Consider the following 12,537-nt stretch of genomic DNA (forward strand, 5'->3'; position numbering starts at 1 on the left):
ATGCTTTTCAATATTGGCAGTTGATCCATAAAAAGACTTGATCACCTCAAGAAGTTCAGCAAACATATCAGTTGTATGTGCTGGGCAGTCATAAAAAGGGCAAATGGTGTCCAGAACTTTATTTTGAAAGGCACAGAAGATCAAATTTCATAGTGCTTTATAAATCTATAGTACACATGCATCCAAAATAGTGACATCTAATGCCCCATCTCAGAAAGGATACTGTAGAGCTGAAGGAGGTCAGCTAAAATTGAGCTATAAACGGATTGGGTATACTAGAGGAGAAGCCTCAATTAGGTGGTGTAGGTGTTGTGTGTGGGGTTTTTTTTTAATTATAGTGTTCAAAAGCTGTGATCCTACAAATACAGAGGCTGGATGTATGTGTTCAGTTTAGATGTACTGTAGGCTTATTGTTTTAAGCTGGAGCCAAAGGTGTAATGAGTGAAAGGAACCTTTATTTTTTCTATTTCCACTGATCTTACAGGTGTGTTGAAGAAATACAAAAAAACTGTTCACCATAGGGCTGGAAGCACAACAAGTGTGCTCCATGAGCAGCCATCTTGCTTTTCAGCGAGATGCCAGTAGCCAAGAACTATCTAGCGAGTTCAAAGCATTATGTGAAATGGAGGCCCATCACCCCTTCTTCATGGCCCCTTTCAGCCTGTTGGGTGACCATGTGCAGAATTTGCTGGTAGGGGTATGTGCTCTAGATCTATCTAGCCTACAGGTCCCTCATTGGTCCCTACCAGTAGTTCTGTCTCTCTTGTCTATGTAGCTTGTCTTAGTCCTGCTTCCACCCCACCCCAGCTTCCTTTCCACCCCAGCATCCCTAGAGCATCCCTGGTCACACATAGCTCAGTGAATTGCCTCTGTAAGTAGGTGGTGTGGTATAGGAGAATATTCTCTTCCAATATTCTTTAAACTCCACTGGCATGACTTGTGCAAGTGGGGAGGTGCCATCCCAATGGGTGTAGCATTGGGGGACCCACTCCTTAGTAGAGAGGGAGCCTCCCTGCCTCTACAAGCTGCACCAGTGGGGGTTTAAATTGCCATGGAAGCAGCAAGCTTGCCTGCCACTTAGAAAGGTGGCTCACTACCTGGTGGGCGAGTCAGTAACAACCCGCTTTGTTTAAAGAAATCCTTTCTTTTTGCTAGAGCCAGTGTGTCTCTTCTATACCATTACAGATTTGCTCTTGGAGCAGAGTGTGTTACATAAGCGGGTGTGTGTCAAGGTTAGGAACTGGGTGGAAAGCAGAAGCAGTCTTATACAAGGTGATCCCAGAAGCAACCCTACCACACTGAACAATGGGTGGAATGCCACTCCTCGTCCTGTAGCTGCTAACTTCCTCACACCTGCCCTCGGTGCCCTGGCTGATGTTCCTGCACCAGCACGTCAGCCGAGGAAGAGCCCCTGGTGGCGCAGTGGTAAAACTGCCGCCCTGTAACCAGAAGGTTGCAAGTTCGATCCTGACCAGGGGCTCAAGGTTGACTCAGCCTTCCATCCTCCCGAGGTCAGTAAAATGAGTACCCAGAATGTTGGGGGCAATATGCTAAAAAATCATTGTAAACCACTTAGAGAGCTCCGGCTATAGAGCGGTATATAAATGTAAGTGCTAGGAAGGCTGTGTTTGTGTAACTTGGGTAAATTGCACAAATGCAAAATCTGTGTTACACAAGGCAAAGCCCATTCCTTCCACTAGGCTTACTCTTGTGTCACAAAATTTGCACAGATTTTGTGTTTGTGCAAGGCGGACATACTGTTGGGCAATATGTCAGCCCCTGTTTTTAAGCGGCTCAACCGTCCCATATTGAGCTACTCAAAGAGAAGCACCTCTCCCACTGCAATCCATGGCAAGAGCAAGGTTTCCTTTTGTGCTGTCACACTGCCAGGCTCTCCACTTAGGTTCTGACCAGCGTGTCTGCTTCCAAAACAGACATAGCATCCTTCTCCTATCAATTGGTTAAGATCTCCAGTGAACCAGATGATACACGTTGCTTGAATGCTACAATACTGCAGAGGAGTAGAAGAAGAAGAAAAATGAAAAAGTGGAGAAAATTAACTTGAAATTGAAATCAGCTCTGCTCACTCCCACCCACCCCCCTTCACTCACACACACTCACTTTTTTCATGGTCAAAGAATTCTATAACTTCTCCAGTGGCTGATCAATGCATAATTCTTTTCTTTGGGAGTCAGCTAACAGAAATGTGGACATAGATAGGCTAGCAAAACTAATGGACCAGAGGACTTGGAGGAGGTTGGTAGCCTCTGGGTGCCCCTGGCTCTCCCACAAAGGTATTGCCTGACCACCTGCTACTAGTTTATGGGCCCAACTAGATGGGAGAATCACTTCTCCGATCTCTAGCAAAAAGCTGCAGGGGATTCAGTTTGGCTCGGGATCGTGGAGCAACCGGAACAACTGGAGCAAGGTGAGGCTGCAAAAGAAGTTGCTCTAGTTGTGTGTGTGAGAGACATATGAGTTCACTTAGGAGGAAGAGCGACTCCTGTGTGTTGAAGATAGAGTTCCAGTGCATCGACCTTTTGTACCAACTATGCTAATGACCACTAGGGGCATTAGGAGTAAAGATAGTAAGGGCCTCGCTAACTGTTCTACCTGTCTCTACTCTATGACCCCTGATCTCACTCTTCTGCACTTCCTGTGCTGAGTCACAATTCTTCCTTTCCTCTTAGAGAACAGATGGAAACATCTGTCTCCCTCCTTATCTATTCATTATGTAGTCCTTTAGATAAGGTTTAGGTCTTTCCTATCCAATTGTACGTAACCAATACATACTTCGTATTTAGTTCTACAAAGATCTCCACATGTTTTCTCTAAATAGCTGCAAGAACTAAACCATCCTCTGCTACCTACTCTGTAACTGGAGTATGTGCTCATCCCTCAGTGCTCTGCTCTTTTACCTACTGAGGGCAAAAAGTAACAGCCCCCAACACTATGTTGAGTATCTCAGAATAGTAGTTTGCTCTTCCCCATGCTTACCTGATAGGGATGAGGCTTAGGCAAGCGATACCAAATGACAACAGAAAGCAGAACCCACGGAACCAGGTCAGTGTTTCCTGATAGATTTTATTAAAAACTGTTCCCGTCACAACAGCTGTGATGGCCAGCGACAGCTGAAGTAAAACAAACATCTTGCCTGGAAACAAGAGTGGAAGGAATAGATAATTAAACTCCTCTTTGGACATCCATAGGTTTATCACTTCGATTTTTTCATTTATGTAAACAAGTTGATAATATGAGGCTGAAAGCAATTTGAAAATGAGCTGAAGAACTCCAGACTACTGAGAGACTTGTCTCCTCCGTGTTTGGCTTGTGTCAAGTTATCCCACAAATAATAGCAGTCTCTCTCAACTATGCAGCGATGGCAGAGTTCAGAATTTATTGCAACACAAAGAGTAGGGCATACAAAAATGATATCCCTTACATAATCAGCTCTGTCACAACTTCTCAAACAGCTCTGAAGATTTGTCATTCTGTAAACAAGCTCTTGGTGCAGAACTGAAACCCAGATATTTCCTTACTATGAATAAGACAACACTATTCTGTAAAGCCTCCGTTGCAAACTCATTCCAGTTCTCCTGGGGAGTTTGGCAATCCTTATTGCAAGCTTGGAGAGCAAATAATGCAACATTTGAGCTAAAAACAGTGACTCCCATACTGTACAAGAGTATGTCAGCCTAGCAGCATTGTGTTTGCCCAGTTTGCATAAGCTGCAGAAATGCACAATTTGTGCAAATTGTGTTACACAAGAGTAGGCCCACTGGAAACAATTGGCTTACTGCTCGTGCTATGGACAGGTATATACTGCTTTTTGACAGACATAGCAGTTTACAGAGAAACACAAATAAGATAGTTCCCTGGGCTAAAGGGCTCACCATCTAAAAAGAAAGATCAGGTAGGCACCAGCAGCAATCACTAGAGGGCTGCTGTCCTGGGTTGGGTCGGGCTTCTTGCTCTCCCCCTGCTAAGCAGACAAGATTCACCACTTTAAACAGTTTGTTCAGTTAGCTGGGGTTACTCTGGGGTTAACGGGTTACTCTTGTGTAATGAAAATTGCTCGGATTTTGTGTTTGCACAACGTACGCAACATATACAAATTGCGCAAATGGCAGCTTTAATAGGCTGCCATGCTCTTGTGCAGAATGTGAGCCAGTCACCTTTGGGTATTGGGTTACAGCATCCTAACAACAAAAAGAACCAAGTGGTCAAGGACCTTAAGAACTGGAAGAAAAGGGGAATATACAACGATATACATTCTGACCAGATGGATGAGATGGTCATACGAAATGCAATTAATAGTAAATATAAAAGATGCAAATAAGAATAAGTTGTTGACATACTGCATAGTGAAACATGGGCAGTTGGCACACCACCCATGCTGCTGCGTGTGTTTAAACGTTGCTGATGGTTTTGCGGAACAGGGGCTTCTGCTCTCTCTCAAACTTTCACAAGTGCAGTTTTAAGATTTTAATTTGGAATTTTAAAAGCTAATTTTGATTGGGGTTTTAGCTTGGATTTTTAGCTTGTTTAATTTGGTCAATTTTAAATTAGTCTGATTTTATATTGTAACTTTTTAAATAAATGTTGTGAGCCACCCTGTAATGTATTGAAAGTAATGTACTGAAAGGGCAGGGTATAAATATTTTAAATAAATAATCAAAAGCAAGCAGATGTGTGCTAAGGAGACATGCCAGTGCTGCAGAAAGCTTTTTTTCATGTTGTGCAGGCCATTTGCGGGGCAAGCACAGATGAGAGAAAACCCCACTCCCCCACACACTACCCATAAGAACATAAGAACAGCCCTGCTGGATCAGGCCCAAGGCCCATCTAGTCCAGCATCCTGTTTCTCACAGTGGCCCACCAGATGCTGCTGGAAGCCACGAGTTGAGGGTGTGCCCTCTCTCCTGCCATTTCTCCCCTGCAACTGGTTCTCAGAGCCATCCTGCCTTTTGAGACTGGAGGTGGCCCACAGCCCTCCAACTAGTAGCCATTGATGGACCTCTCCTCAATGAAGTTATCCAAACCCCTCTTAAAGCCATCCAGGTTGTTGGCTGTCATTACGTCCTGTGGCAGAGAGTTCCACAAGTGGATCACACGTTGTGTGAAAAAGTACTTCCGTTTGTTGGTTCTAGACCTCCTGGCAATCAATTTCATGGAGTGACCCCTGGTTCTAGTGTTGTGTGAGAGGGAAAAGAATTTCTCTCTCTCCAAATTCTCCAAACCATTTATGATTTTGTAGACCTCTATCAGGTCTCCTCGCAGTCATCTTTTTTCAAAGCTAAAAAGCCCCAGGTGTTGTAGTCTTGCCTCATAAGAAAGGTGCTGTAGGTCCCTGATCATCTTGGTTGCCCTCTTCTGCACCTTTCCCAGTTCAACAATATCCTTTTAAAGATATGGTGACCAGAATTGTACGCAGTACTCCAAGTGTGGTTGCACCATACTTTTGTATAAGGACATAATAATATTAGCCATTTTATTTTCAATCCCCTTCCTAATGATCCCTAGCATTGAATTTGCCTTTTTCACAGCTGTCGCACATTGAATTGACACTTTCAACGAGCTGTCCACCACGTGTCTTTAAGGTTAGCAATGAGAGTGGATTCATGGTTTGTCATTGAAAATCTTATATGCTACCAAAGAATCTATACTCAGAACACTTCAGAAACAACAAAACCCAGTACCCCATGGGTTAGCAACCTATGGGGGTGGTTATCACCCTCTGTGCACTACAATACCACTCACTCTGGGTCACCCCAGCACCCCACAAGTGGCTTTAAGGTTTTTCTCCTTAGGGAAGAATTCAGCAGCCCCATAACTGCACTTGGGGGGTGTTGAGGTGGCCCAGAGCAAGGGTGCCAACCACCCATGGGTTAGCAACCCATGGTGTAGTGGGTTTTGCTGTTTCTGAAGTGTTCTGAGTGTAGATTCTTTGGTAGCATATAAGATTTTAATGACAAACCATGAATCCACTCTCATTGCTAACCTTAAACACACATACACTTCAAAAATAACTTAAAAATCAGCCCGTTGCCCAATTCCTTTCAAATAATTCTGATAGCTTCCTTGCCCCCCTTGAGAACTACCACCCACCACACTCCACTCTAGGACACCCCTTTCCCCCTATGTGAAGCTATACATTTGCTGCAATCCTCATTATTCTCTATGAGGAATTCAAAAATACTTTAAAAATCCATCAATAATTAGAGGAGTGTCCGATTGCCTTGGGGTTTTGTGAGTGGTAGATACCCCTGGGTAATAAATTAATTAAAATAATTAAAAATAATTTAAAATGTTTCAAATATTCATTAAAAAATCATAGGGGTGTCCAAATGCTTTGGGGTTTGGGTGGTTGTTGGCACCCATGGGTGCTCCACAATAGGGAATAATGGGCTGGTTCAAGTCCCATTATACCCTATGAGAAAAAAATATATATTTCAAAAATTCATAAAAAATTGTACGAATGTCCAATTGCTTTGGTGTTTGGGTGGTAGGTACACATGGGTGCCAGATACCATCCCACCCACTTTTGGAGGTTTGAACTGGTTCAAACCAGTTCAAATCCAACCACCCCCAGTTTGGTTCGAATTCGAACCTGCAGCTCAAACCTGATGGCTGGTTCGCTTCGAATTCGAACCACCCTGGTTCGAATTTGAACCGAGTCTGAACCGGTTCGCACATCCCTAACTCTCATCAGCTTGGGTGTGCCCCACCCCCTTCATCATGTGAGACAGGTACTCCATTACCATGATTCTTGCCCCTCAGTGAGGATGGGGGGAGATCGCCCAAATAGAATACCTGCACAGTCAGACTACAGGTTGGAGTGCTCCATCACATGTGACCCTATATTCTCATTAGGAATGTTGTATATACTGCTTTTCAATGAAAATGTTCTCTGAATAAGGAAGGAAAAGATGGCTCCCTGTCCCAAAGGAACTCACAGGGAGACACCTGCAACAGCCACGGGAGGGATTCTATGCTGGGTTGAATCAGGACCCTTGCTCTCGCCCAGGGAAGTATCAGAGAACCACCACTTTAAAAGGTGCCTCTGCCCAGTTAGCAGGGGGCATAAGCTATATTTTTTGCATAATGCAGGGACCAGCGCATGGAGCCGAAGGGTCAAACTAGACCAGGGTTTCTTAAGCTTGGGCCTCCAGATGTTGTTGGACTATAACTCCCATCATCCCCAGACATGGCCTTTATGGTTGAGGATGATGGAAGTTGTAGTCCAGCAACATCTGGGGGCCCAAGGTTAAGAAACCCTGAACTAGACATTGCTTTAAGTGCATGACTGGGGCTAGCATGCTTGTTTTTAATTCAATAAATAGCAGTTGGAGTGGGACTGGGTGTGTGGTGGTGGCAGTGGCGGCGGGAGGGGGGCACGGTTTAATATGCTGCTCCTTGGCATGGTCCCTGTCTGGGTCACTTTCACCACATTCCCTGTGGCTGTATTTGCCTGCAACCCACCCCACCCCATCCCCCACCCAGAACCTCCAATTAGCACCAACAGGAGCTTCCTCCTCCGCCCCCGGGGCAAATGTTAGTCATATTGTACATGTGAGTGTGTGTGTGTGTATAAATGTGTATGTGGTCTGGACTGGAACAGTGCAGAGAGTTAATGGGCCCACCATGGTTCCAATCTAGAGGGAGGTTCTGACGGTATTTACTTAATAACAAACAAGCCCATCAAAAGTAGCAGCTGACTGGATGCGCAGCCTACTGCCTTCGTCCCCCTCCGCCTCAGGGCTGCTGCAGACACAACCATAAGTGGTTGTGCAAGCAGCGCTATTGCAGGTTTCCCCATTGTGGCAAATGGGGGGAAACGAGGCCAGTGTCATTGCACAAATGCTGGTTCCGAACAGCATCAGGGCTGCTTCTGAGTCCACAGCAGCCCTGAGATGGAGTGTGGTGGAGACAGTCGGCTGCCCATCATGTCAGTCAGCATCTAGTATTACCCTCTGACACCTTCTCTTTGAAACATCTTTATAGGCAAACTGGCAATGAAGAGGCAATCCAAACACCATCCGATCCCGCCCCCACCCCACCCCACCCCAGCTCTTACTATGATGAGATTCCACTCCTCAGACTCAAAGGGCAGAAACTAGTCCAGAGGAGTCACCTTGTCATGAAAAAGATGGACTCTGGTTTTCTTTTTTTCTTTTTCTTTAAAGAAAGAACACTGAACTCCTCCAAGCAGCTACTTACCGTAGGATGATCCTTCAACCTGTTTGGATAGCAAAGATCTGATGGTGGGCAAGGGGATGAGGGCAAACAGCATCACTGCACGAGCTGGAAGGGAAGGGAATGTGATGGGGAGATGGTGAAACTTCAGAGCAGACTGAACTTAGTGCAAAGCATGACATGGAAGCTAGAACTCCCTGGTTTACACCCCAACACAGCCATGAACTCAGGGGCCCTTAGGCCAACTACTCTCAGCCTCACCTGCTTTAGGGGGACAACCAACTTCTGGCTTCTCCCACCAGGCAGTTGGGAAAAAAGGAATGTCTGCTGCTTCCGTGAGGTTTGCCAACCCTGCCGGACTGTCTGGAGTCTCCAAGAAGTGATATCAAAGGACACTATTGAAAACAATCCTGGAGATTTTAATGGTTTAGGATAGGGAGGGTGGAAATCTCCAGGGACAACTTCACCCAGAATGCAACTCTACGCTTCATAGGTACTGCAGCATTCTGATAACTGCTGAAAAATGCTGCCACCACAGGGTGGGGCCTCCACATTACTGCAGCAATGTATGCAAAAGCAGTGGGGAAAGTTGAACAAAACTGCTTGTCCATCCTATTGGCTTTGGCCCTGCCCTTCGTCCAAAGAACTCTGGGCAACACACAGAAAGCTACCCGGAAAGAATATCCCGGCTAGTCTAATAGCAACCTGTGAGGTAGATTAGGCTGATATTGTGGTTGGTCCAAGGTCACCCAACACATGTCATGGTTAAGTGGGGATTTGAACTCTGGTCTCTCTAGTTATTAATTAATTAATTAATTACATTACATTTATAGACCACCCCATCCAAAGTTTCTGGGTGGTGCACAAGTTTAAAAAGATATAAAACAAACACCATCTAAAACACACTACTTAAAACAATATAAAACCAATTCAAAAACAATTCAAAACTTCTTCTTTCAGGTGCAAACTAGAAAGAAAATGGGATGTAGGGACTTCAGTGGCAACACCAGGGGAAAAAGACATGCAAGGGGAGTAGCTTCTGAGAGGACAGAAAACTCACTTACTACATTTCCCCAAAATAAAAATATCTATATTTCACACAAATGCTCTGATACTAAGAATATTTATACTTGCACTTATTTTTATAAGATAACACCCAGGTAAGTATTGTTTAAGACTACAGCTAGAAGTATAATTCACATATAAGATTATATTTGTTTGTTTCATTGTGTAGTTGTGATTTTGCTAAAAATGTGAGTCTCTCCCCCACTCCAGGAAAACAACACAATGATGTGCTGAGAAGCCCATTGATCTTGTTTTTGAGGTGATGGATGTTATAGAAGTCTTGTGTATGTCTGGGATTGCTATTTCGTACATCTGAACTATCACTTTAGGTCATCGAGTGATGAACAAATGTACGAAGCAGCTCTTTCAGCATTTGACAGAACCTGCTTTATGCAAGTGTTATTTTAAAAACCATTTTAGACAATATTTTTTCTGAAAAAAGGAGAATAGAAAGTGGCTCACTCTATAAACACCCTGCAATTTTGCAAATATCAACCTACAGCCAAACAGTGCACTCATGCAGGAGATGTGTGCAATTTTCAGTGATTCCCCTCTTCCCTCTGCAGCCCTGAGGGTTGGGAAACCCTCAGGGACATATTTTTGGGAGGCAGAGCTAGATACAGAGGGAAGGAGGAATTGCCAAAAATTGCCTGCCCCCGCCCACCACACACACATGTAACAGAAAACCCTGTTGATTCAATGCAGCACCAATCTGGATGTTGGTAATTACCCCTTTGCCAGTAAACTAGCTCTACATGGAGACTTTTCCATATAAGTAACAATGGTCTATATCAGTGGTTCCCAAAGTGAGAGCCTCCAGACGTTGCTGAACTACAGCTTCCATCAGCAATAAATTGTAGCTGGGGCTGATGGGAGTTGTAGTTCAGCAACATCTGAAGGCTTCCACTTTGGGAAGAACCACTGGTCTATATGGATTGTAGTTCAATGGATGAGCAACATGGATCATTAAGGTGAAGCTGGCACAGGGAAGAGGAAGCTGCTTTTAACCTTGAGCAACACTTCTGAGGAATGTATCCATAGCTCTTTGCTGATGTAATGCAGAAGGATTGTGAAGATGTATAGTTTACTTTTGCTACCCAATGCCCATTGGAAATGGGTTAGGCTCATCACACCCACATTTCCTTCTTTGAAATCTTCACTGGCACGACAGAGATGTTTACCACCACCAGTGCCAATACATGCCAGTAAGCACTCTCACCATCAACACAACTTGAAAGCTGTGCTCGATCACAGCAGTCTCCCTACCCAGAGAACCGTCTGAGACTCTTCCAGTCATAGGGATTTGCATACATTATAGAAGTCTCAGAGCTTTTCGTTTTGTTTGCTGCAGAATTGGAGCTACTCTGATCTGAAGGCATACAGTGCTAAGTAGGTCTCTCAAAATGGTCAGTTCCTAAACAGATATTGCCATGAGGCCCATGTAAGCTGCATTTAGCTTCTCAAAAGGAGATCAGGATATACAATTAATAGCCAACCACCTATTTAGTGAAAGGTGAAAGAGCTCTGGCTTACCAATGAAAAAGAGGAATGTCCATTGCACAAAGGCCATGATGAAGATGCCAGTAGAGAAGGACATGATCCCTATCAGGATCATTGTGGTGTCTCTTAAAAATCTGGAGAACACAAGGACTCCCAGGAAGCTGGTGATATAGATCATATAGCCTGCAGCATAGGCATAGCCAATATATACTGGTCCCCAACTCAGGGGTTCCTTAAGCAGAAAGATTGGCAGTACATCCATGGCACCTGCGACGGTTAAGTCATACAGGATGGCTGCCAGAAACAGCATGGCAATTATAAGTTTGGATGGTACCAGAGGAGCATGCCTCTCATGAAAGATGGAATCTTCTTCGCCATCAGCCAGCTTGTTGTCAGGATGGTCTCTGTCTGTTGAAGCGGCTGGACCCCCAGGCTTGGGGACTCTGAGGACAAGCAGGCTGTAGATGAGACAGAAAGCATATAGAGCAACACTGCAAGAAATCAGCACTGTCCCATGCTGGTAATTAAGGTGGAAAATGGTAAAAAGGTGCCCAGATGCTATGCTCCCCACAAAGCCAGCTATGCCATAGATGAGCTCAATAGCAATGAGACGCAGTGATCTCTTGCCTTCGGAGGAGCCCTGGGACCCCACTGCCATGACGCTGCCCCAGTAAGTGGTGAAGCCACCGGTCAGACCATGGAAGGCAGCGCCCCCATACATCACCTCGATCGGCCATGCCAACAGGATCATAAGCAGGAGAAGGATCCGGGAAAGCAAATAGCCAGTGAGAGGTACGCAGATGGAGATCTTTCTGCTCTTCATATCACCCAGCTTAGCCAGGCCATAAGCCGACACCAGTGGGGTCAGGCCCTGGATGAGGTTGTAGATGATGTAAAAGTTGGAGACGGCTTTCTGTTGAGCAACCTCACCGGAATGTGCTAATGTAGAGGCATTGGTCCGGTTGTAGTAATTGTTCACCACCAGCAGCAACCCGGTGTCATAGAAAGAGCTAGCAAGCTGCGCACCAGCGACAACAGGCTCAATCCAGGTCCTCATCTCCGTCACACCAGCCATGGTCGCAGGAAGTCTGTGTTTGTGATCAGCTCTTTGGTAAGGAGGACCAAGAAAGCTGAGAGGCCGTCCAGGATTGCTGCGCTGGATGATACAACCTAGGCTCACTGTGTCAGACACAGAAGCAGCAAGCTCTTCCACTCAGACTCTGCTTTGCTGATATCTCCGCCTCCTCCTCGAACAGAAGAGAAACTATTTACTGCCCTCCCTCTTCCTCTCTGCCTCTCATGTTCATTTATCTTATATGCCGAGCGTATGGCTATACGCTTTCGCTCTTCCTGGTGTGACTTCAAGAAGTCACATGCCCTTCTCTGGGGAATTTCTCAACCTCCTTTTAGGAAGTGAATGTTGTTTGGCCACTTTCTTTAGAACAAAGCGGCCCCAAATTAGCACATTTCCACTGGAATGTTTCCCCTGGGCTTCTGTTGCTCTGTTGGGTTACATGGCTGTTTGGAAGCATGTGGAAAGGGGTACAAGAATGGCCGGGGTTTCATGAGTGATAGCAAAGAGACAGCAAGAATGTGCTGATGCTACATTTGTGTGTGTGAGAGAGAGAGAGAAAGGGGGGGGGAGATTGAGAGAGAATCCTACTCTATCCAATCCTGCACTAAGAGAAGCAGTGGAAGCAAAGGAGAATAAAATGAAATTGGTGGCAGGGAGAGATGACAGGTATATGAAGCACCATGTGAATAGAGAGGGATGTT

General features: G+C 45.1%; 1 protein-coding gene across 1 annotated transcript; it reads right to left on the reverse strand.

Moving 5' to 3' along the window:
• Positions 1-111: 111 nt before the first annotated feature.
• Positions 112-12,207, reverse strand: SLC46A2 (solute carrier family 46 member 2). The gene is made up of 4 exons (XM_053292512.1): positions 10,795-12,207; positions 8,221-8,304; positions 2,998-3,154; positions 112-2,011 (listed from the first exon to the last, which is right to left on the reverse strand). The coding sequence occupies exons 1-4, from the start codon at positions 11,834-11,836 to the stop codon at positions 1,954-1,956; spliced, it is 1,341 nt and encodes a 446-aa protein (XP_053148487.1). The 5' UTR covers positions 11,837-12,207; the 3' UTR covers positions 112-1,953.
• Positions 12,208-12,537: the final 330 nt, after the last annotated feature.

The sequence above is a fragment of the Hemicordylus capensis genome, chromosome 2 (assembly GCF_027244095.1).
Source record: "Hemicordylus capensis ecotype Gifberg chromosome 2, rHemCap1.1.pri, whole genome shotgun sequence".
Taxonomy (NCBI): domain Eukaryota; kingdom Metazoa; phylum Chordata; class Lepidosauria; order Squamata; family Cordylidae; genus Hemicordylus; species Hemicordylus capensis.